At 46.9% G+C, this 20,314-nt stretch overlaps 2 protein-coding genes across 2 annotated transcripts in view; both read right to left on the bottom strand.

Annotated features, from left to right (window-relative positions):
• Nucleotides 1–4,886, bottom strand: part of MEI1 (meiotic double-stranded break formation protein 1) — a 79,072-nt gene extending 74,186 nt beyond the window's left edge. Inside the window, exons 1-3 of the mRNA XM_043562750.1 lie at nt 4,663–4,886; nt 2,014–2,137; nt 1,210–1,260 (exon numbers count right to left, since the gene is read on the bottom strand). Of these exons, the coding sequence (XP_043418685.1) occupies nt 1,210–1,260; nt 2,014–2,137; nt 4,663–4,833 (346 nt within the window). The 5' untranslated portion in view covers nt 4,834–4,886. The remainder of the gene's footprint in view (nt 1–1,209; nt 1,261–2,013; nt 2,138–4,662) is intronic.
• On the bottom strand, nt 4,849–16,196 carry LOC122473692. Its single transcript, XM_043564307.1, has 4 exons — nt 15,907–16,196; nt 12,417–13,875; nt 10,297–10,487; nt 4,849–4,998 (listed from the first exon to the last, which is right to left on the bottom strand). Exons 1-4 carry the CDS (start codon nt 16,120–16,122, stop codon nt 4,849–4,851), a joined length of 2,016 nt encoding a protein of 671 aa, XP_043420242.1. The 5' UTR covers nt 16,123–16,196.
• Between the last annotated feature and the right edge of the window lie 4,118 nt (nt 16,197–20,314).

The raw sequence follows: 20,314 nt of genomic DNA, 5'->3' as shown, positions 1-20,314 counted from the left end.
AATCTCCCCATTCCTGCCAGTGGTCAGAACTTCAAGTGGTACATTTGTTTTTCCACATTCTAGACTGAGAGATGGTCAGAGGTATACACAAATCATGCTAACTTATGATCTGTCACAGCTGCTAAGCGTGTGGTTGGATGGTCATGGACCCAGCAGCAGCCAAGCAGCATCCTCTCCTTAGAGAAAACTTATGTTTTAATAATTCCAACCTCATTTTGTTTCCTCAGCCCTGAGGGTGGAAGCTGCTTTCTGAAATTCCTACGTCTGTGAAAACCCGGTGTTTTCTTTTGCCTTCAGTTAAATAGTCAATAATTCTTCATATTAAAGTTTTTTCCTGTTCAAATAACTTATGTGGTTTCTGTTGCCTGACTACACCCTCACTGATACAATTCTTACTCTTTCTGCAAGAGTCCTCCTATCCCAGTGCTCTTGTGTTCTTTCTCCTTGAGCCTTTTAAAGTTTATTTATTTAAAAATTTTTTTTTTCAACGTTTATTTATTTTTGGGACAGAGAAAGACAGAGCATGAACGGGCGAGCAGCAGAGAGAGAGGGAGACACAGAATCGGAAACAGGCTCCAGGCTCTGAGCCATCAGCCCAGAGCCCGACGCGGGGCTCGAACTCACGGGCCGCGAGATCATGACCTGGCTGAAGTCGGACGCTTAACCGACTGCGCCACCCAGGCGCCCCTAAAGTTTATTTATTTTAGTAATCTCTACACCCAACACAGGGCTCAAACTCACCACCCCGAGATCAAGAGTCACATGCTCTTCTGGGCCAGCCAGGTGCCCCACTCCTTCAGTGCTTTATAGGTAAACAGACACACTTCCGCAGCCTTAACAATCACCTGTGTGCAGACAACTTCCAACTAACCAATGTGAAAGTAATGAAAACAGTTTGTGCTGCCTTTGTAACAGTACTTATCAGCTCTCATTATTTACTATCCAATCCCTCCTCCATATTGTAAACTCTTAAAGGGCAGGAACCATGTTTTATCCATCTACGTATCCCCAATGTCTGATACAGTACTTGGCACAGAGGAGGTGCCTGAGAAAAAAACGCAGAATCAATGACTGACAACTAATTGAGTTTTCTTGATCTGTCTCTAAAATGAAACATTTATTTCATCAAGGTCTCAAATAACCAGAGTTGCAATATACCCAGCTAATATACCCAGCTTCAAATGCTAGGTACACATAGTTTCACCTTACCTTCAATACAGAGGTCTATTACACTTCCATCTTCCACATTACATAACAGCCCTTGGAGTAGAGGGAGGAAAGAAGGGAATGGTTAGTTAAAAGAGAAACTCACAAAGGCACATTGAAAATTCTAGACTAAAAGTAGCTTTAAGCAATGTCCCAGATAAATGCTATCCTCAACACCAAGTGTGGCACAGCATAAAAACTGAGTGCTTTGGAGTCTGTAACGGACCTCGGGTAAAATTCCTGTCCTGCCAGTTGTTTTGCTAGGACTTCCCTTAGCCTTGGGGATCATCCTTTCTCCCTTAAAGGACTGACTTGGCAGTTAAAAGCCTGAAAAGCCACTAGCAGAGAAAAAATATCCAATATGAGTTAGCTCCCCTCCTCCCTGAAAAGGGCTCTTTCCATAGGACATCACAACTATATTAAAAGAAGGGACCTTTTAATTCATCTCAGGCACAGGAGAGGGAAAGTATTTCAATCATGGTCACACCCAGGTCAACAGACTCTAGTCTGGCTCTGATCCTCTTCAAAGACCAGAGTGGACTCTGAAAGATCACACATTTCCCATATTCATATTCACACTTTTACAAAACTTTTGACTGTAGTAAAGCTAGTTACCATACGATGCATCATGTGTTTTAGAAAAGGGACCGTTTCTTCATCATTACGACAAAACAATTTGCTAATAAGTTAAACTGTTACATCGTAAAAAGTCTAAATTATCTTTCCAAGACCATTTCTCCAAGACCCCAAAGTAAATATACATGCTATACATGCAAAATGCATACCAAATTTCCCTTTTAATCTCACCGAAAAGCATGCTTATGAAGTGAATACAGATTCTCTGATCCTGAGCCACAAGCTGCATGACCAGGGAGGCATGTCTCAAGAGAGCATCTCGGAAACAGGAGAGCACATGCTTCTTGCGCACCAACTTGGGGCAGATGAAGAAAATATTCAATAGCAACCAAGTCTCAGCCATTCTGAACCCAAACAACTGTAATTTCTAAATACAATTACAAGATGATACTGGAAGGTTCATCTAAACTATGGTAAGGTCATAATCCCTGAAAGTAGGAACATTTACACACAGGAATCTATGCGTTTATACAGAGGATTATACATTAGCTAAGGTTCCTACTACCCTATATTTACAGAGCACTTTAGTGTTCACAAATCACTCTTTTGTCTAACAACTTAGTGAAGCAAGTAAAAATTATTGTCACCATTTTACAGATGAGAAGATTGAGGCCCAAAGACATTCCCAAGGACTCAAATCTATCTCCAAACAGGTCTTGTCTAAGGTCAGCGTCCTTTCTACTTAACAGTTCAGGAGAGTGATGCTGGAGACCCTTCGTGAGCCTCAAAGAGGCTGGTAGAGAAATGCATCCTTCCATTCAACTCGGACATAAATCTTCACACTCAATTCATCTCCCTGTACAGGGAACTGGGTAGTAGCTGTGCAAAGTGCTCAAGACAGTAGCAAAAGTTAGGTTAAAAAGGGGAGCATACACCGAGGATAGAGCAGGAACTTGGGTACAACTGACTATATTACACTTTTTCAATTGATGAGAGATGAAGCTAAAAAAAAAGTGCATTCAATAAAAAGTGAAGTTGCATCTCTTATTGTCTCTAACCTGTTATTGCAAATCTCATGTTTTCCTTCACTTCCTCCTACATAATACATTAAGCTAGTAATCTAAAGGAGTTACTCAAAAAATCTCAATGACTTTCTTTCACCCGTTGGATTAAATCCAAGCTCTTCAGCCTGGATTCAAACTCTTGGAACTTATCTTAACCTGGCTTTTCAATCTCACCTCCCTCAATTTCCTTTCAAACACTCTGATTACCTCCCCAAACTCATCCTTGCTAATGGGATAAGCCCTGCTGGTATAAGCACCCTCCCCCCAACTTCTCTGGTCCAAAGCTCACCCATCTTCTCAAGCCTAATTCAAATGCATCCTCTTCTCAAAACCTTTTCCCAATTTCCCTCCTTATCCCAACAGCACTTGACCACAAATATGTCTGTCTACTAAATTCCCAGTTTTTAGCATTCTCGTTTTCTCCCCTACTGTCGTATTTATCTCTGTATCTCTGACTCACTGTCCAAGAATGGCAGCCTCAGAACTTCTGGCCTCAATGATAGCTCAAATGTTATCAGCTAGCCCAGAGGTTCTCAGAGTGTAGCCTGGGAACCCCTGAGGGTACCCAAAACTTTGAAAGGGTTCAAAGATCACAATTATTTTGATACTAAAATGCAATTTGTCTCTTTCACTCTTACTTTCACAAGTATACAGTGGAGTTTTTCAAAGATTACATGACAGGTAATATACAACCGATTAAATGCTAAAATACTTGAGAATCCAGCTGACTTCTATTAAGCTAGACATTAAAGAGACTTGTTTAATAGATGTAAATAAAAATGTAAAACAAAGCTATTCCTTTCATTATCTTTTTTCTTTTAGAAAATATCATTTTTATTTAAATTACTTATGCCACAGAACTGCATGCTTAAAATGGTAGGCTTTATATCATGTATATTTTACAGCAATAAAACCAATTATGCTAATACGTAATGATTTACTACCATTTTTAAATTAATATTTAAGAATTGGTTTCTTTTTCTAACACAGTAAATATCAGTGGATATAACCCATATAAAAGCTTTTTGGGGTCCTCAACACTTTTTTAAAGTATAAAGGCATCCTGAGATTTAAAATTTTGAGAACCATTGATCCAGCCCCTCCTCCCAAGGCATGAATTCCCCTCCCATGAATGTGAGATAAAAGTGATCTCCCAAATTTTTCTTGGATGGCTCCATGGACCAAAAACTCACTACAAAGGTGCGTAGGCATTGAGGGAACTGGCAGCCCATTTTTCAGCCAGCTCTGCTATTAGAAAGGTTCCCCTTCGCCCCACCCTGCCTGGCTGTAACTTCTTCCCGTCTCGCTGCCATCACAGAGACCTAGGCAGCCCCCTCCTCCACACTGACGCCCCAAGAAATCCGAAGGGAATGAGGGGCCCCTACTACGGGTGTACCTGGCCCGTGGGCCGAGCCAAGGCTAAGATCCTGGAGGAATGGCGGGGGCAACAAGCGGCAGGGCAGCTGCTGAGACGGGAAGGGGAGGTGGGCCTGCGTGCCAGCGAGTCCTGGAGGGGAGGGGGCTCAGTGGGGACAGGGATAGGCCCAGCTGAGGCGCATGGCCAGGCGCAGGAGCTGGTTTGGAAAGGGGATAGTCCGCTCGGAGCAGGGCAGCCGGCGGGGTAAACTGAGGCTGAAGTAGTATAGCAAAGAAAGCCGCCCTGGCCTGGCGAGGGCGCAGAACTGGTTAGGGGGTAGGTTTAACGAAGCGGGTGGGCCCGGTTTCGTTCCGGGGAAGGTGCGTCAGGTTCAAGGGAGTTGGCCTGGCGAGGGGCGGCCCAGCTTGGTGAGGGAAATGCCGGGGGCCCAGTTCGCACCGATACGCAGGGCTCCGGCAGCAGCTCCAGCACGCACGCCAGGCAGAGCCGCGGGGGCACGGGCAGCAGCCAGCACGGGTCATGCCGGGAATGGGCCCTCTCGTAGAGCAGCGCCGTCTCCTCGTCCCTCCCGGGCCCCCGCGGGCCCGCCGCCGCCTCCCTCACAGCCATCTCTCGGCTTGGACTTCACCGCAGCAGCACGGGGTCCCGCGCAGCTTGTGCGCAAGCGCACTTGAAAGAGACCCCGCCCCGGACGCCAGAGGGCGAAGTGGGGGCTAACGCAGCGGCGCAAGCCCAGGGCGACGCCAAGGCGCGATCTCCGTCGAGGGACGGGCGCTGAGGGCATGTGGGGGACACGAGGACGGTCAGTATCTGACAGAGACCAAAGCGACTTGCTGCTTGAGCCCGTAGGAATGCGTCTTGACCACTCTGTGGATTGAAAAGCATTTATAAAGAAGCTGTCATTAGCCTTGAGGAAGGAAAGGAAATCATCTCTTCCTACTAGTAAAAAAGGAAATAAGAGAGAGGGGGAAACGCCTGGGGGTGGCTCACTCGGTTAAATGATAGACTTTGGTTCAGGTCATGATCTCGCGGCTGGTGAGTTTGAGCCCGGCTTCGGTCTCTGTGCTGACAGCTCAGAGCCTGGAGCCTGCTTGGGATCCTGTGGCTCCCTCCTTCTCTGCCCCACCCCTGCTCGTGCTCGCTCGCTCTCTCTCGCTTTCACTCAAAAATAAATGAACTTAAAAAAAATTTAAATAGGGGCCCTTGACTGGCTCAGTCGGTGGAGCATGCTACTCTTGATATAAGGGTTGTGAGTTCGAGGCCCACCTTGGGTGTAGAGATTACTTAAAAATAAAATCTATTTTTTAAAAAATTAAATGATCTCAGGGGTCTAAAAGCTGTTAGTATTATTTTAAATTTATGTGACCCTTTTCTCTCGAAGAGCCTACACAGGAGCGCCTGGGTGGCTGAGTCGGTTAAGCGTCTGACTTGGTCTCAGGTCGTGATCTCCTGGTTCGTGGGTTCCAGCCCCGCATCTGGCTCTGTGCTGACATCTCGGAGCCTGAAGCCTGCTTCAGATTCTGTGTCTTCCTCTCTCTCTCTCTCTGCTCCTCCCCCGCTCGTGCTCTGTCTCTCTCTCTCTCAAAAAAAAAAAAAAAAAAAAAAAACATTTAAAAAAATATATCCTCCCACAGACATCTGCACAGCACTTGGGACTTTGTGAGCGTGCAAAAAATCCTGCAGAAGAAATTGCGTATCGTTATATTTACTAACAATAATAATCTATCAATCTACAAGGATTTATTTAGCACCAGAGTGTCCAGCAACTGGCTAATGGTGAAGGAGGTAAGTTCAGGAGGTGTCCTCTACATTCGGAAGCAGTGTGACTGAGTACAAAAAATTACTTCCATGTCAAAATAGTTTAGAAAATAGTGGCTTATTATTCGATGTAGTATCGCGAAGTAATGTTTGAGAAAAGTATGTGTTAACATGGAAAAGTTCTCATTAAAATACTATGTACAAAAGATGCAGAATTATATATACGAGTAGGTAAAATAAATAAGCAAAAACCACTTATTCGACACATCTTAAATTATAGCCGTAATACACATTCAGTGAAGACAAAGGAAAGATAATACTTTGGTATCTTTTCTTTTTTTTTATTTTTTTTAACGTTTATTTATTTTTGAGACAGAGACAGACAGAGCATGAATGGGGGAGGGTCACAGAGAGAGGGAGACACAGAATCTGAAACAGGCTCCAGGCTCTGAGCTGTCAGCACAGAGCCCGACGCGGGGCTCGAACCCACGGACGTGAGATCATGACCCGAGCCGAAGTCGGACGCTTAACCGACCCAGCCACCCAGGCGCCCCTGGTATATTTTCTTTTAGTCTATACATATTTACAACAGTAACATGCAAAAGTTTGTAAACTGCTTCTCCCAGAGAAAAATGTTACTCATCGTCCATGTCATTAAATATAACCCTGTATATTTTTTAAATGTTGACAAAATAATGTATTGTTTTTGGCAAAGTTTTGAGCCAGAATCCATGCTAGAAGCTAGAGGATTCAAAAGTGAGCAAAGACCTTCTTGTCCTCAAGTTCAGTCAGGGAGACGGATGAGCAAATTATTACAACAGAGTATATACGTATTATCTATTGCTGCATAACAACTTACCCCGTGTGATGGTTTGAAACGGTGACCTTCAAAAATATATCTCCATGTCTGCTATGGACTGAATTGTGTCCCCCAAATTCAAACGTTGAAGCCCTAACTCCTAATGTGACTATTTGGAGATAGGGCCTTTAAGAGGTAATTAAGGTTAAAAGAGGTCACGGGTTGGGGGTGGGGGGAGGGTTCTAATCCCATAGGATTGGTGACCTTACAAGAAGAGGGAGAGGGGAGTCTGGCTGGCTCAGTCAGTAGTAGAGCATGAGACTCTTGATCTCGGGGTTGTGAGTTCAAGCCCCACATTGGGTGTAGAGATTACTTAAAAATAAAAAAAATCTTAAAATTAAAGAAAGAAGGGGGCGCCTGGGTGGCGCAGTCGGTTAAGCGTCCGACTTCAGCCAGGTCATGATCTCTCAGTCCGTGAGTTCGAGCCCCGCGTCAGGCTCAGGGCTGATGGCTCAGAGCCTGGAGCCTGTTTCTGATTCTGTGTCTCCCTCTCTCTCTGCCCCTCCCCCGTTCATGCTCTGTCTCTCCCTGTCCCAAAAATAAATAAACGTTGAAAAAAAAATTTTTTTTAAATAAAAAAATTAAAAAATTAAAAAAAATTAAAGAAAGAGGGAGAAAGATCTCTCACCTCTCTATATACATGCACCAAGGAGAGGCCATGTAAAGCCATAGTGAGAAGGCAACTATCTACAAGCCAGGAAGAAAACTCTTACCAGAAACTAAATCAGCCAGAACCTCGGTCTTGGACTTTTGGCCTCCAGAACTGTGAGAAAATAAATTTCTGTTGTTCAAGCCTTCCAGTCTGTAATATTTTGTTATAGCAGCCAGAGCAGACTTAAAACATCCTAATCCCCAGAATTTGTAAATGTTACGTTTTTTAGAAGAGGATCTTCGCAGTTGTGATGAAGTTAAGGATCTTGAGAGGAGATCATCCAGGAGTTTACAGTGGGCCCTAAATCAAATAATTAATTGTCTTGAGAAGAGACACACAGAGTAAGAGGCAGCGATTGGAGTGACGGTGCCGACGATGCCACAAGCCAACGAACACCTGCAACCACCAGAGGCTGGAAAGAACAAGGAACTGATTGCCCTCTAGAGCCGGAGGGCCTTCTGACATCTTGATTTCAGACTACGGGCCTCCTGAAGTTGTTTTAAGCCATCAGGCTTGTGGTCATTTGTTATGGTAGCCACAGAAAACGAATATGCCCCAAAGAAACATTATCTCATAGTCTCTGTGCATCAGGAATCCAGGCACAGCTTAGCTAAGTTACCCTGGCTGAAAGTCTCTCGTGAGGTTGTGGTTTTCTCAAGACTCACTAGGTTCTGAAAGATCTGCATCCACGCTCACCCACGTGATTGGTGGCAAGATTCAGCTCCTCAAAGACTAAGTGAGCCCACGTTGGGCTCTGCACTGAGTGTGGAGCCTGCTTGGGAATCCTCTCTCTCTCTCTCTCTCTCTCTCTCTCTCTCTCTCTCGTAAAATTTAAACAAATAATTGGCTCCAAGATGTCCCATGGATAGGCCAGGCAAAGCAACAGGTAATTATGGTTGGCAGTGCTTGAGAAGTGAAGAGCTGGGGATGTTTTTTCCATGAAGTGTGTTCATGGGCAGCAGAGTCCCTGCGGGGCAGATGCCCAGTGATCAGCTCCCTTCCTTGTGACCTAAAGGACTTGAATAATAGTGTCCGGTGTAAGGGTAGGGCTAACCTGTAGCCTTAAGAAATAAGAGCTTTGTTTTAACACTATAGGTTAAGAGATAACAGCCTTATCCTATCAATCAAGGGATGGATTAGCACTTGATTGGATTGGGGCAAGGGTCTGTTTGAGCTGTTTCCACCTGGGAACTATTCCTTTGTTCTGTTCCCAGGTGATAATATGACGATGTGGTAGGCTATAAAAACTCTGTACCCTGGCTGTTCGAGACCCACTCTGGTCAAGAGTGTCGGTCCCGATCAATCAGTTTGCCTTGCCTCTCATTGCAATAAACTTTGTTGTGACTGTCACTGGTGCCCGTAGCATTCTGTTTCAGGAGTCATGTGGATGCAACATCCGGTGCAGAGCACCACCCCACCCCACAAACAGTTGAGGCTCAGTTTGAGCATCCTTCCTCGATCAGAATTAACTTAGACTAGGGCAGGACAGAGTCACGACAGAAACCTCAGTAAACCCTACTGTGAGGAACTGAGAAGAGAAATGTGTTTAGGAGATGACATTGGGTTGACCCACAGTCCTCAAATCTTGAGTACCATAGAGTAGAAGTGGCTTCTACCCCACCCACAAAGTATCCCAACCTCCAAAAGGGGACACTCAGACAACATATGCCAAAAATGTCGGAACCCCACAGGCCCAAATAACCAATTTTATTAGAGACTTTGAGGGTGAGCAGACCACTCTCACGCCTTCTCTTCTGTGTTCTGAGAACTCTGGGCCTCCGGCCTACTTTCTAAAGCCATGCTGGAGCAGAAAACATCTCAAATGCTTCATAAAACCAAACTTTTTGGGGGCTGATGGATTATGTGGGGCTCCATTTAGGTTCTCAGGTTCCCCTTGACCCTGGAAGCGCTCTGCCTTGGGAAGAGCAGCCCCAGCATAGCAGTGACCTAGTGGCTGAAGGTCCCTCTCCAGAGAAGTATGGACTCCAGGGCTGTGCTCCCTCACATGTCGGTCACCCACTTTGGGAAGCAGGGTAGGATCAGGACCCCTCAGGCTCAGGTTGGGGACTGAGTGCTGAGGCTTGGCCAGGTGTGGAGACCAGGATACCTTGTTTAAAAGGGTCATGCTCCACCTTGCTGCAGCAGAGTGAAGACTATCTTTGAAGCTGGAGGTGTTTGTGGAACAGGAGGAAGGCTGCTGCCCAGCCCCTCCACTCTCTGCAGACTCCAGCCTCCCTCTCCTCCCATGTGGAGGCAGCTGACATTTAAGTCCGGGGGACTTAGGAACCTCCCAGGATGTGCACTCCTTTCTCCAGTGGTCGTGGCCTGCCCTGAAGTATGAGGTCCTCATTCTGCAGGGAGCCCTCTCTGCCATCTGGGAGACTCCTGGCCTGACTGTTTTCCTGTCCCTGTTGTTGTCACTGGGACAGTGAGCCTCTCTGGAAGGCTCTTGGCCACACCAGCTCCTAGACTGTGCTGCGGGCCTAGGGTTCCTGTGAGCAGTGGGCTTGGCTCTAGGAGGAGCCTCTTCTTGGACAGCCTGTGGTTCTCTGGCGCCTCCTGGAGGCCTGACTCTCCCAGGCTTTTTGGAATGGATAGAAATGCCCATGGGCTTGCACCTGCGTGGCCCACATTTCTCCAGAGCTCTGGCCCATGTAGGAAGTTTTGAGCTTTGTCTTTCTAGGGGTTGAACCCTCTGGGACCTCTCAGTTGACTTAAGGTCTGGCCTGAAGCCCTTGGCCTCACAATGCCTTTCCTGCCGTTGTTGGAACTCACAGGCTGTGTATAATCCAGGGAGCCTCACCCCAGCAAGGGGCAGTGGGCAAGGTCCTAACAAGTTAAAGAGCAAATGGGACTCCAGGATCCGCTGGGGGAGGCCCCATTTCAGGTGTGCAATCTTCCGTCGCATGAGGGACTCCAGGAGGAGTTTTTGGCTCTTTTTGAGGACTGGCCACTTGGGCATGACAGTGAGGACAATGGGAGCACCCACCAGAGCTGTGGCAGCTTGGGGGGCTTGGCTACATGAGGTGGAGGGGCAGACTGAAGGAAGGCCAAGGGAAGCAACCAGAAACTGTAAATTCTGGAGCTGCCGAGTCAGGCCAGGAGCCTTTCCTGGATCCACCTTTTTATCCCTTTGTTGGCTTCTCTGGGCTTCAGGTGGGGGCTGCTGGGAGGCTAGACTGACCTCCTCTCTGTGTTTCTTGGCAGAGGCCGTGCTCTGGCTGACCAAATGCTCTCCCTCCCCACTGGCAAACAGGAAGTGTTGACAGGGGGCAGAGGCCACTGCTTGTTCCTGTTCCATGGCCCTGTATCCACAGCCTGTGAGGGCTGGGGGCCCCCCGCCCCCAGAAGAGTCAGCTGGGAGACTGCCTTCAGCAGCATCGTTTCCTCTGACCTGCTCCTTGTCTCCTCCTCTTGGAACGTGAGGACCTCTGGCCTCCTCAGCTCTGCACTTTCTCAGGCTCCCCACAGCCTGGATTTCAGCAGCCTCATCTCCAGCCTTGTTCTGGTTCCCTTGCCCTTGTATCTGGATCTCTCCATCAATTTCGCTTAACAGTCCCTGGCAATCTCCCCCAGGAGCCTGGGTGTCTGTACCGTCATCACCTGCGGTCCCTCTCAGGTTTGTCTTCTGTTGTGTGTGAGTGTCTGCACCATGCTCACATCCCCTCTGCTCCTGGTTCTTCCACCCTGATGAACAGCTCTTTTCATTAACTTTGCTATTTATCAGTCCCTGGGACCCTCCCCTAAGTCCCTGGGGCTTTCCACCATCCTCACTTCCAGCCTGTCTCTGGCTTCTCTTCCCCAATGTCTGATTTTCCTCCTTCTTTCCTCTAGTCCGCTCCCAATTGCTCCTCCCTGCAGAGTGGCTCTCTCCAGTTTCATTATCTAACTGTCCCTGGTTCTCTCTCTCAGGCCTCTGGGTCTCTACAACATCTTCACTTTCAGCTTCTCTCTGGTTTCTCTTCTCTGGAGCCTGAAGTTCGGTTCCATTCTCACCCCCTGTCTGCTGCTGGTTCTTCCACTCTGATAAATGGGTCTCTCTATCAATAACACCTTTTAACTGGCTCTGTTTTTCTTCTCCAGCTTCCCAGGTCTCCGTATCATCCTCACCTCCAGCTTCTGTCTGACTTGTCTTCTCTGGAGCTTGAATCTCTGCTCCATTCTCCTCTCCAACCTGCTCCTCTTTCTTCCATTCTACTGAATGGGTTTCTCCATTAATTTTACTTGTTAATTCTCCCCTGTTTTCAGCCTCAGATGCCTCTGTGTTGGCACCATCCTTGCCTCTAATGTATTCCTGATTCTTCCACTTGGGTGTATGAATCTTGCCATTAATTTTACTGCTTAACTGACCTTGGTTTTCTTCCCCAAGTTCCAGGGCCTCTTTGCTATCTTCATCTTTAACCCCTCTCAGATTTCTCATCCCTAGTGCATGAACACCTATATTATTCTCATCTCCACACTTCTCCTGGTTCCTCCTCTCTGGTGGATGGGTGTCTACATGAGTTTCATGTCTTACTTGTCCCTGGTTCTCTGCCTCAGGAGCCAGGGTATTTATACTGTCCTCATCTCCATCTTTTCTCTGCTCTCTCTTCTCTGTTGCCTGAGTTTCTGCTCTGTGTTCACCTCCAATCTGATCCTGATTCCCCCAACAGGGTGTGGCAAACTCTCTGTCAATTTCATTTCCACTCTGGTCCTGATCCCCCCAACATGGCATCTCACATTCTCTGTCAATTTCACTTACTGCTGGTCTCTGGTCTCCCCACCATGGTGCCTGGATCACGACCCAATCCTCCACTTTTATCTCCCTAAGGTTCTTCCTTCTAGATACCTGGGTTTCCCCAGCATCCTTCCCCCTTCTCAGGCCTTGGTTTCTCCACCCCACTAGAAGTTCAGGTTTTAGTTGTTTCCAAATGTCTCCCCTACATGCTTGGATCTTCCCAGCTTTCTCACTTCCACCTTGATCCTGCTTCTCCCGCCCTAGGGTCTGGATCTCTGTAACATTCTCACTTCCGTTGCATTCCTGTTTTCTCCACCCCAGGGCCTGGGTCTCCACACCCTCCTCTCTTTTTACTTCTCCCAGGTTCTCCCTCCCAGATACCTGGGTTCGCACAGCATTCTCACCTCCAATCTGGGCCTTGTTTCTCCTCTCTTGTGCCTGAATTTCTATACCAGTATCATCTCTAATCTTGTCTTGCTTTCCCCACCCTGAAACCTGGGCCTCCTTACCATTCTCACTTCTAGTCTGGCCCTGCTTCCCCAATCCTTGGGTGTGGGTCCCTCCTTCATCCTCTCCTCTGGCCTCTTTCTTGTTCTTCTCAAATGCCTGGGTCTCTACAGCATCCTCATTTCTACTCTTATCCTGGTTCCCCCACTTTGGTGTTTGAGTCTCTGCATCAGCTTTACATCTTAAATGTTCCTGGTTCTCTGCTGTATGTGCTTGGGTTTCAGGAGGATTCTCACCCTCAGCCTCCCTCTTGTTTCTATTCTCTAGTTCCTGAATTTTAGCTCTATTCTCAATTCCCATCTGGTCCTGGCTCTTTGGCCCTGGTGTCAGGATATCTCCATCAGTCTTACTTATTACTAGTCTCTGGCTTCTCCACTCCAGGACCTTGGTCTCTGCATCATCCTCCATCTCAGAGTTCACTGGGAGCTGCCTTCCAGCTGCCTGGATCTCCCGAGCATCCTCCCTACTGCTCTCTGTCCAGTTCCCCCACCCTACAGCCTGGGTCTCTCTACTATCCTCTCTGCCTAGCACCTGGTTTTCTGTCCCTAGTGCCCAGGCCTCTTGTGGGCAGACCCAGGACTTCCAGGGGGACACTCCCACTTGGTTGGAAGGACCCGGCAGGAACTCTCCGGAGCAGAAATGCACCCTCTGAGATGAAAGGAGGTTTGAGAGAGAGGTGGCTAACGTCATGGGTGTGAGGTGGGACCTCATGCTAACAACAAGCTCCAGTGGCACCAGTTCTTCCTGGGAGTGGACAAACAGCTGCTCCATCCTTTGGTACATGTCCAGGGAAGGGGATGGTGGTCTGCAAATCAGGCGAGACTGCTCTTCACTGAGACACCAGGGTACCGGCCGTGCTTCCCGAGCACTGTTCTGAGGGAGCATACAGGTGCTTGAAAAAGAGGTGGTGCAAAAGATGGGATCAGAAGGAGTGTGGAAATCCCAAGGTGGGGCCTGACACGGGTGCTGCCAAGAGACCAGGTATCGGGTCCATGATTCCTGGAGGCTCCTCCGGTGTTCATACATCTTCTTTTGTGACCGTTGTTGGACGTGAGCATCCAGGCCACGGAAATCTCCAGGACTGAAGAAGAATTCAGGGGTCAGCCTCAAATAAGTGTCATGTCTCGTGGAGGGCACCGCCCACTTCTGCGGTGGCATCTGTAGTTGAGAATGGAGAAACGAAATCCTTGCTCACACACTGTCTCATCTAATTCTCACAGATTAGAATTACAATTCCCATTATCCAGATGGGGATTCTGGGGCTCAGAAAAGAGGGAATCATTTCTTTTAGGGTATTCATTCGAGACCAAAAAAGAGTTTACTCCAGGCCAGGCACTATTCTAGATGCTGGGGTTACCAGCATGAACAAGACAAAGTCCTTCTTGGGAGCTATCTTCCAGATATGGAAGACATAATAACCAAGTATACAACATGTTAGGTATGAAAAGTGTTCGGGTGGAAATAAAAGTGGAGTGGCGATGGGGTTAACCTCTTTAGAAAGGCTGGTCACAGAAGGCCTCTCATTCTCAGAGGAGGTGACATTTGACTGGAGACCTGAGTGAAACAATGGGCAACTAGGTGACATCTGAAGAAAGAGCACTGAAGGCAGAGGAGACATTAGTGCAAAGGCCCTGGGGTCAGAACAAGGCCACGTGCATAAGAACATCAAAGAGTCCCTATGCCCAGAATGAAACAAGTGATGAAGAGAGCCATGGGAGATGAGGTCAGAGAGAAATATAGGACAAATCATGCGGGGCCTTGGACTTATGGTTAGGAGTTGGTGTTTTATTCTGAGTTTGACAGGGAGTGTACCTGTAAGAGCTGTTTCAGAGCTTTGAGGGGCAAAATTCTATGATCCCTTTTTAAAAATTGGTTCTTGGGATACCTGGATGGCTGTCAGTTAAGCATCCGACTTCTGCTCAGGTCATGATCTCATAGTCTGTGAGTTCAAGCCATGTCGGGCTCCGTGCTGACACTCTGTGTCTCCCTCTCTGTCTGCCCCTCCCCCACTCGTTCTCCCTCTCTGTCTCTCTCTCTCTCTCTCTCTTTAAAATAAACATTACTGGGGCGCCTGGGTGGCGCAGTCGGTTAAGTGTCTGACTTCAGCCAGGTCACAATCTCGCGGTCCGGGAGTTCGAGCCCCGCGTCGGGCTCTGGGCTGATGGCTCAGAGCCTGGAGCCTGTTTCCGATTCTGTGTCTCCCTCTCTCTCTGCCCCTCCCCCGTTCATGCTCTGTCTCTCTCTGTCCCAAAAATAAAATAAATAAACATTTAAAAAAAATTAAAAAATAAAATAAAATAAATAAAATAAACATTACAAAAATTTTAATTAAAAAATTGGTATTTAGGGGCACCTGTTGGGATGAGCACTGGGTGTTGTATGGAAACCAATTTGACAATAAATTTCATAATAATAAGAAAAACATTGGTTCTTGCTCACAAGCATAATGTAAGGCCTAAGCCAGGTGCAAAAGAAGACCTACCATGCCCAAACTAGTCTATGTTATTAGGAATCAGCATAGTTATGACTGCAAACTTCTGGGCTGCAATCGTGGTCTGATTCTTAATCTGGATGCCACACGTGGATGTATTCAATTTGTGAAAAGTCACTGATCTATACACCTATAATCTATGTACGTGTATTATCCTTGGATTAAACTTTTAAAAGAGAATGAGAAGGAAAGAAAGAAAGAAAGAAAGAAAGAAAGAAAGAAAGAAAGAAAGAAAGAAAGAAAGAGAAAGAAAGAGAGAGAGAGAAAGAAAGAAAGAAAGAAAGAAAGAAAGAAAGAAAGAAAGAAAGAAAGATCATTTTGTTGGCTGCATGGAACATTGTACTTGGCTGAGAGAGACTGCAGGAACCAGGCAGAAGGCAGTGCTACAGTGTAGGTGAGACATGAGGGAGCCTTTGCCCAAGGGACTGTGGGGAGGTTTCGAGAAGTGATCAGATTTGAGGTATGGCTAGCAAGTAGAGCCCATAGGACTTGTAGAGGCAGAGGGAGGGAGGGAGGGAGGGAGGGAGGGAGGGAGGGAGAGAGACTAAAGTGACTGCTGGGTTTGGGGCCTGGCGGTGCTCCCCCTGACCAGTCTAAGTTCCCCCGTTCCCACACAGGGCAGAGAACAGGGTCCTCATAACAAGTGAATGAGCCAATCGTGGTGCCCGTGGGAAGGAGGTGTGTGGGGGCGCCCTCACCTTGATGACCTTCCTCGTGCTGGGGTGAGTCCTGGTGACCCGGTGCCAACAGCTCTGGACCTGCCAGATCAGAAAGAGGCAGAGCACAAGCAGGTTGCCACAGCACCGAGGGTCCCTGCAGCTGCGATCCTCAGAAAGTAGGCCCTGCACTGGCTCCCACTCAGGGCCCTGGAACGGTCCCACCACAGCACAGGCGCCCAGCAGTGGCAGCAACATGACAAAGCTTCAGTGAGCAGGTGGTGTCAGGGAGATGGAGGGCAGGACTGAGATGGGTGACCCAGCCAGTCTGGGGCGTGGTAATCCCCGCCACATAGTGCCCCTGTCACTGAGGCTACCTCACAAAGGAGCCACAGCTAAGCTAGTTCCAGCTCCTGAACCTGGCACCAGAGCTGGCTAACATGTCCTCAGTGCAGGCAAGGACAGCACTGGGGGACTGCCCAAAAGGAAGGAAGAGGTAGAAGAACTCATTTTATTTATTTTTATTTCCTTTTTAGAAGAATTCATTTTAAAAATCCCGCCTTCTGGAACGAAGAGATTATATTCCCCCCATGTGTGATGGGGTGACGTAGCCGCGGTGTGTGTGATTTCTTTCTTCCTATTCAGTGCTTTCGTCCACGTGTCCATCTGTCTATCCAACACCAGACACTTAATGAACACTGTATTGAACACGTGTATCCTTGTTTGATCATCACGCATCCCTTCCTCTTTGCTCACAGTACTTTGGTTTTCTGTTGGGGATTACTTTTGCCATCTCAGGATCTGTGTTGGTAGGAGAATAAATGCCACCCTGAAGATTGCCTTTCACCCGAAGGTTATACTCAAAATTTAAAATAATGGAGCAGGAAGGGACATCAGTCAATCAGAGGGGCCAGGCCTTGACCCTTTAATCACAGCATTTTCAGTGTTACTGAGCACCCCAGGAGAGGGGCATCACCTACTTACCAACCAGCTGTGATGTACTTCTCTATATTAAGAACCCAATATGCCACACGATGTATCCTGACTGAATCACCCCAGCTTATACCTGATACTCTCCCACAGAACAGAGATTCAAGGTGGGAATAGGAAGCTGGTGAGAAAAAGACAAAGAAAAGGAGCCCGTGACAGCTAGGAACTGACCCAGTTCTATCAGTTAAGACTCGGTGTTGCTAGGAGCTGGCCTGACACTCACAGCTGGGCCTCAGTATTCTGTTCAACATAAACGATTTCGTAGAACATCAACAACAGAGAAAACCATTCTGCGATAATCAAGACAAGAACAATGTCACTCTTTAATTATGTTTGAACAGAGACAAAAACATGAACATTATTGAAGCCACAAAAATCACCAAATCCCCCTTATCCTGTCTAAAATGAGCGACTGCTATTTCTTTACCACTTACAGCATTAGCCCCACTTGATTCCTTCCACCATGTCGATAAGATCATTAAGATGCCCAATCACAGAACTATTCACATTTCCTGATGACATCTAATCAGAGCAGATCCCGGTTCCTTGAACCCTCCCCCAAATCACCTAATAGAACCCCAATCCTACAGTAAATCCTTTCAAACACCCTCTTATTGAGAAGACTTATCATTTCCCATGGTGTGCATTCTCCCTTGATGCAGTAAGTATTAACACTTTGGGTGTGTTCCCAGTAGTCCTTGGCTGGAGGGCACTAACAGTGGAGTGAGACTGTGGGACTGGTTCTGCTCTCACAACCAGCTCCCCTGGAATCTGTGGGCTCCATGACAGAGTTTTTTCCTAAACTCCATTTTGATTGCTTGCTAGCAAAAATCCGTAAGTGGAACAGGTACCTCCTTTGGGCCAGTCATAGTGCTAGAAGATAGGTATCCAAAGTACCCAAGGCATCTACAAACCCTGCTCTCATAGAGCTCTCAGTGTAGTTCAAAGGTGGACACTGAATAAAAGGAAGTTTGACAAGTGCCATAAAGGGCAAATACAGGGGGTTTGTGGGTCTATCCAGCAGGGGCAGTTACCTGGTCTGGATGATCAGGGAGGCTTCACTGAAGAGGTGATGAGCAGGAGCTAGCTAAGCAAAACAGTGGAACACAGTGCACACAACAAAGGGTGATAGATGGGGTTGGAAAAATTGGGGTGTGCTCAGGGGAGAAAAAGAAAGTGGGTAGAGCTGTATTATGGAGATGGGGGTGAGGACTGGTGGAGTGGGTCCTAGTAAGCCATGGCAAGGATTTAGAGTTTTAAGCACAGAAGTGTATAAAAAACAAATTTCTAGGACAAATTGATCTTGAGCATATGTCAACATACTAACTTACTAACAAGGGAAACAACAAAATACAAAAGGGGGAGCTAGCTCTAGGAGAATTTGGAAATTGAGTTATATAATTGGGAAGCAGATTAATTAGGTGAAGTGTACTGTCTCCTTACTCATGGAAATAAAAACATCAAGTCCCATCAGTCTTCACTGAAGAGACCTGGGATATGATGGTCCAAAATGCCAGGTAGGCCAAATAACAACGGGAAATTGTTATAAAGGACATCAAAAAAGCTAGGATGCCTGGGTGGCTCAGTTGGTTGAGCGTCCAACTCTTGATTTTGGCTCAGGTCATGATCTCACAGTTTATGGGATCGAGCCCCGTTGGCCTCTGTGCTAACAGTGTGGAGCTTGCTTGGGATTCTCTCTCTCCCCTTCTCTCTCTACCCCTCTCTCTCAAAATAAGTACTTTCTCTCTCAAAAATAAGTAATAAAAAGCATTTTTTAAAAAGGACATCAGGGGCACCTGGGTGGCTCAGTCGGTTGGGCGTCCGACTTCAGCTCGGGTCACGATCTCACAGTCCGTGAGTTCAAGCCCCACATCGGGCTCTGTGTTGATAGCTCAGAGCCTGGAGCCTGCTTCAGATTCTGTGTCTCCCTCTCTTTCTGGCCCTCCCCTGCTCATGCTCTGTCTCACTCTCTCTCTCAAAAATAAATAAACATTAAAAAACATTTTTTTAATATATAAAAAAAGTAAAAAGGACATCAAAAAAGCAAATGATAAGGACATGTCTATGACTGTAAATTGAATAAGGTTTAATTCCCCAACAATGGTGGCTGATATATCTAACTAATATGGAAACATGAAACAGGATCTGAGAGGTGAACAGCAGTATCCAAACCACAGGTTCTACTTTTTTTTTTTTTTTAGAGGGTGGGGGAAGGGGCAGAGGGAGAGGGAGAGAGAGAATCTTAAATCAGGCAGCATGGAGGCTGATACAGGGCTTGATCTCAAGAGCCTGAGATCACGACCTGAGCTGAAATCAAGAGTCGGACACTTTATCAACTGAACCACTCAGGTGCCCTGTCACAGGAGCTACTCTTAAACAGGAAGCATCTGTGGGTATTTCTCAATTCGGAGACAAATTTTGCTCTTCAACAAGTCGTATGTGAGGTGGGGTGCCTGGGTGGCTCAGTCAGTTAAGCATATGACTCTTGATTTCAGCTCAGGGCATGATCTCATGGTTCCTGATATTGAGCCTCACGTTGGGCTCTGCACTGACAGTGCAGAGCCGGCTTAGGATTCTCTCTCCCTCTCTCTCTCTCTCTCTCTCTGCCCCTCCCCTGCTCATGCACACACACACTCTCTCAAAATAAATAAACTTAACAAAATGATTTGCATGAGGTGAAGTTTGATGGAGGAATTTTTGGTGTAATGAATGTTCCATCCTGGAGCCAGTTCAAACCCATCACGTTGCCCCATACCACAACCGGTTTCAAGCATAGCAACCAGATGGAGTGGAAGCAACCCAGGCCAATAGCCAAAATCCCAAGGTCCAGTTCTGGTTCAGCCACTGCCTCACTCTGTGACTTTGGGCAAGGAGCTTCCCTTCTCTGGGCCTTAGTATCTGTAAAATGAAGAGATTGCTGCATGATTCCTAAGGGTCCTTCCAGGTCTCTACTAGGTTTCCGAAATAGTTAACTGGAACTAGCATATAATGGTCTAGTTTGGGCTGATCCCAGTGGTCCCGAGATGTGCCTGGTATCACGATGGAGAGAAAAGAGTGAGGGCCATAACAATCAGGAAGGACTTCTTGGAGGTGGTGAGGCATGAGTCTAGCTTTGAATAATGGAGATTTGGAGCAGCCTAGAGAAAAGAGCAGTGTGCTGGCCAAAAGAAACTGCTTGTCCTATGACATCTTCAAACTCAACCTGACAGAAACTCAACCCTCACCCCCAAACCTGTTCTTCTTCCTTAATTCCCTACTCAAAGGATTCCATTTCTGGTGGACTCCACACTTCCCACCAAATTTTCACAAGGATATCTAAATATGGAGGAAAACATTTAGGATTCCCCATCATTATCTCCATACCGTTCCCTCACCAGTGTAGGGTAAAAAAAAAGATGATTTTGAAAGCTCAAGAATATGCTTAAAGATAAATAGGCAATGGAATGATGACATCATTGAA

The sequence above is a fragment of the Prionailurus bengalensis genome, chromosome B4 (genome assembly GCF_016509475.1).
Source record: "Prionailurus bengalensis isolate Pbe53 chromosome B4, Fcat_Pben_1.1_paternal_pri, whole genome shotgun sequence".
Lineage (NCBI taxonomy): Eukaryota > Metazoa > Chordata > Mammalia > Carnivora > Felidae > Prionailurus > Prionailurus bengalensis.
Note: the sequence above shows the minus strand (reverse complement) of the source record. Positions and strands in the feature narration are given on the sequence as shown.

Coding starts and splice junctions, on each gene's coding strand:
- LOC122473692 (XM_043564307.1), bottom strand. CDS start 16,122: ATGTTGCTGCCACTGCTGGGCGCCTGTGCTGTGGTGGGACCGTTCCAG. Junction 13,876..15,906: donor GCACGAGGAAGGTCATCAAG/GTGAGGGCGCCC, acceptor TCTCAACTACAG/ATGCCACCGCAGAAGTGGGC. Junction 10,488..12,416: donor AGCTGGGAAGATCCAAGCAT/GTAGGGGAGACA, acceptor AAGCTGCCACAG/CTCTGGTGGGTGCTCCCATT.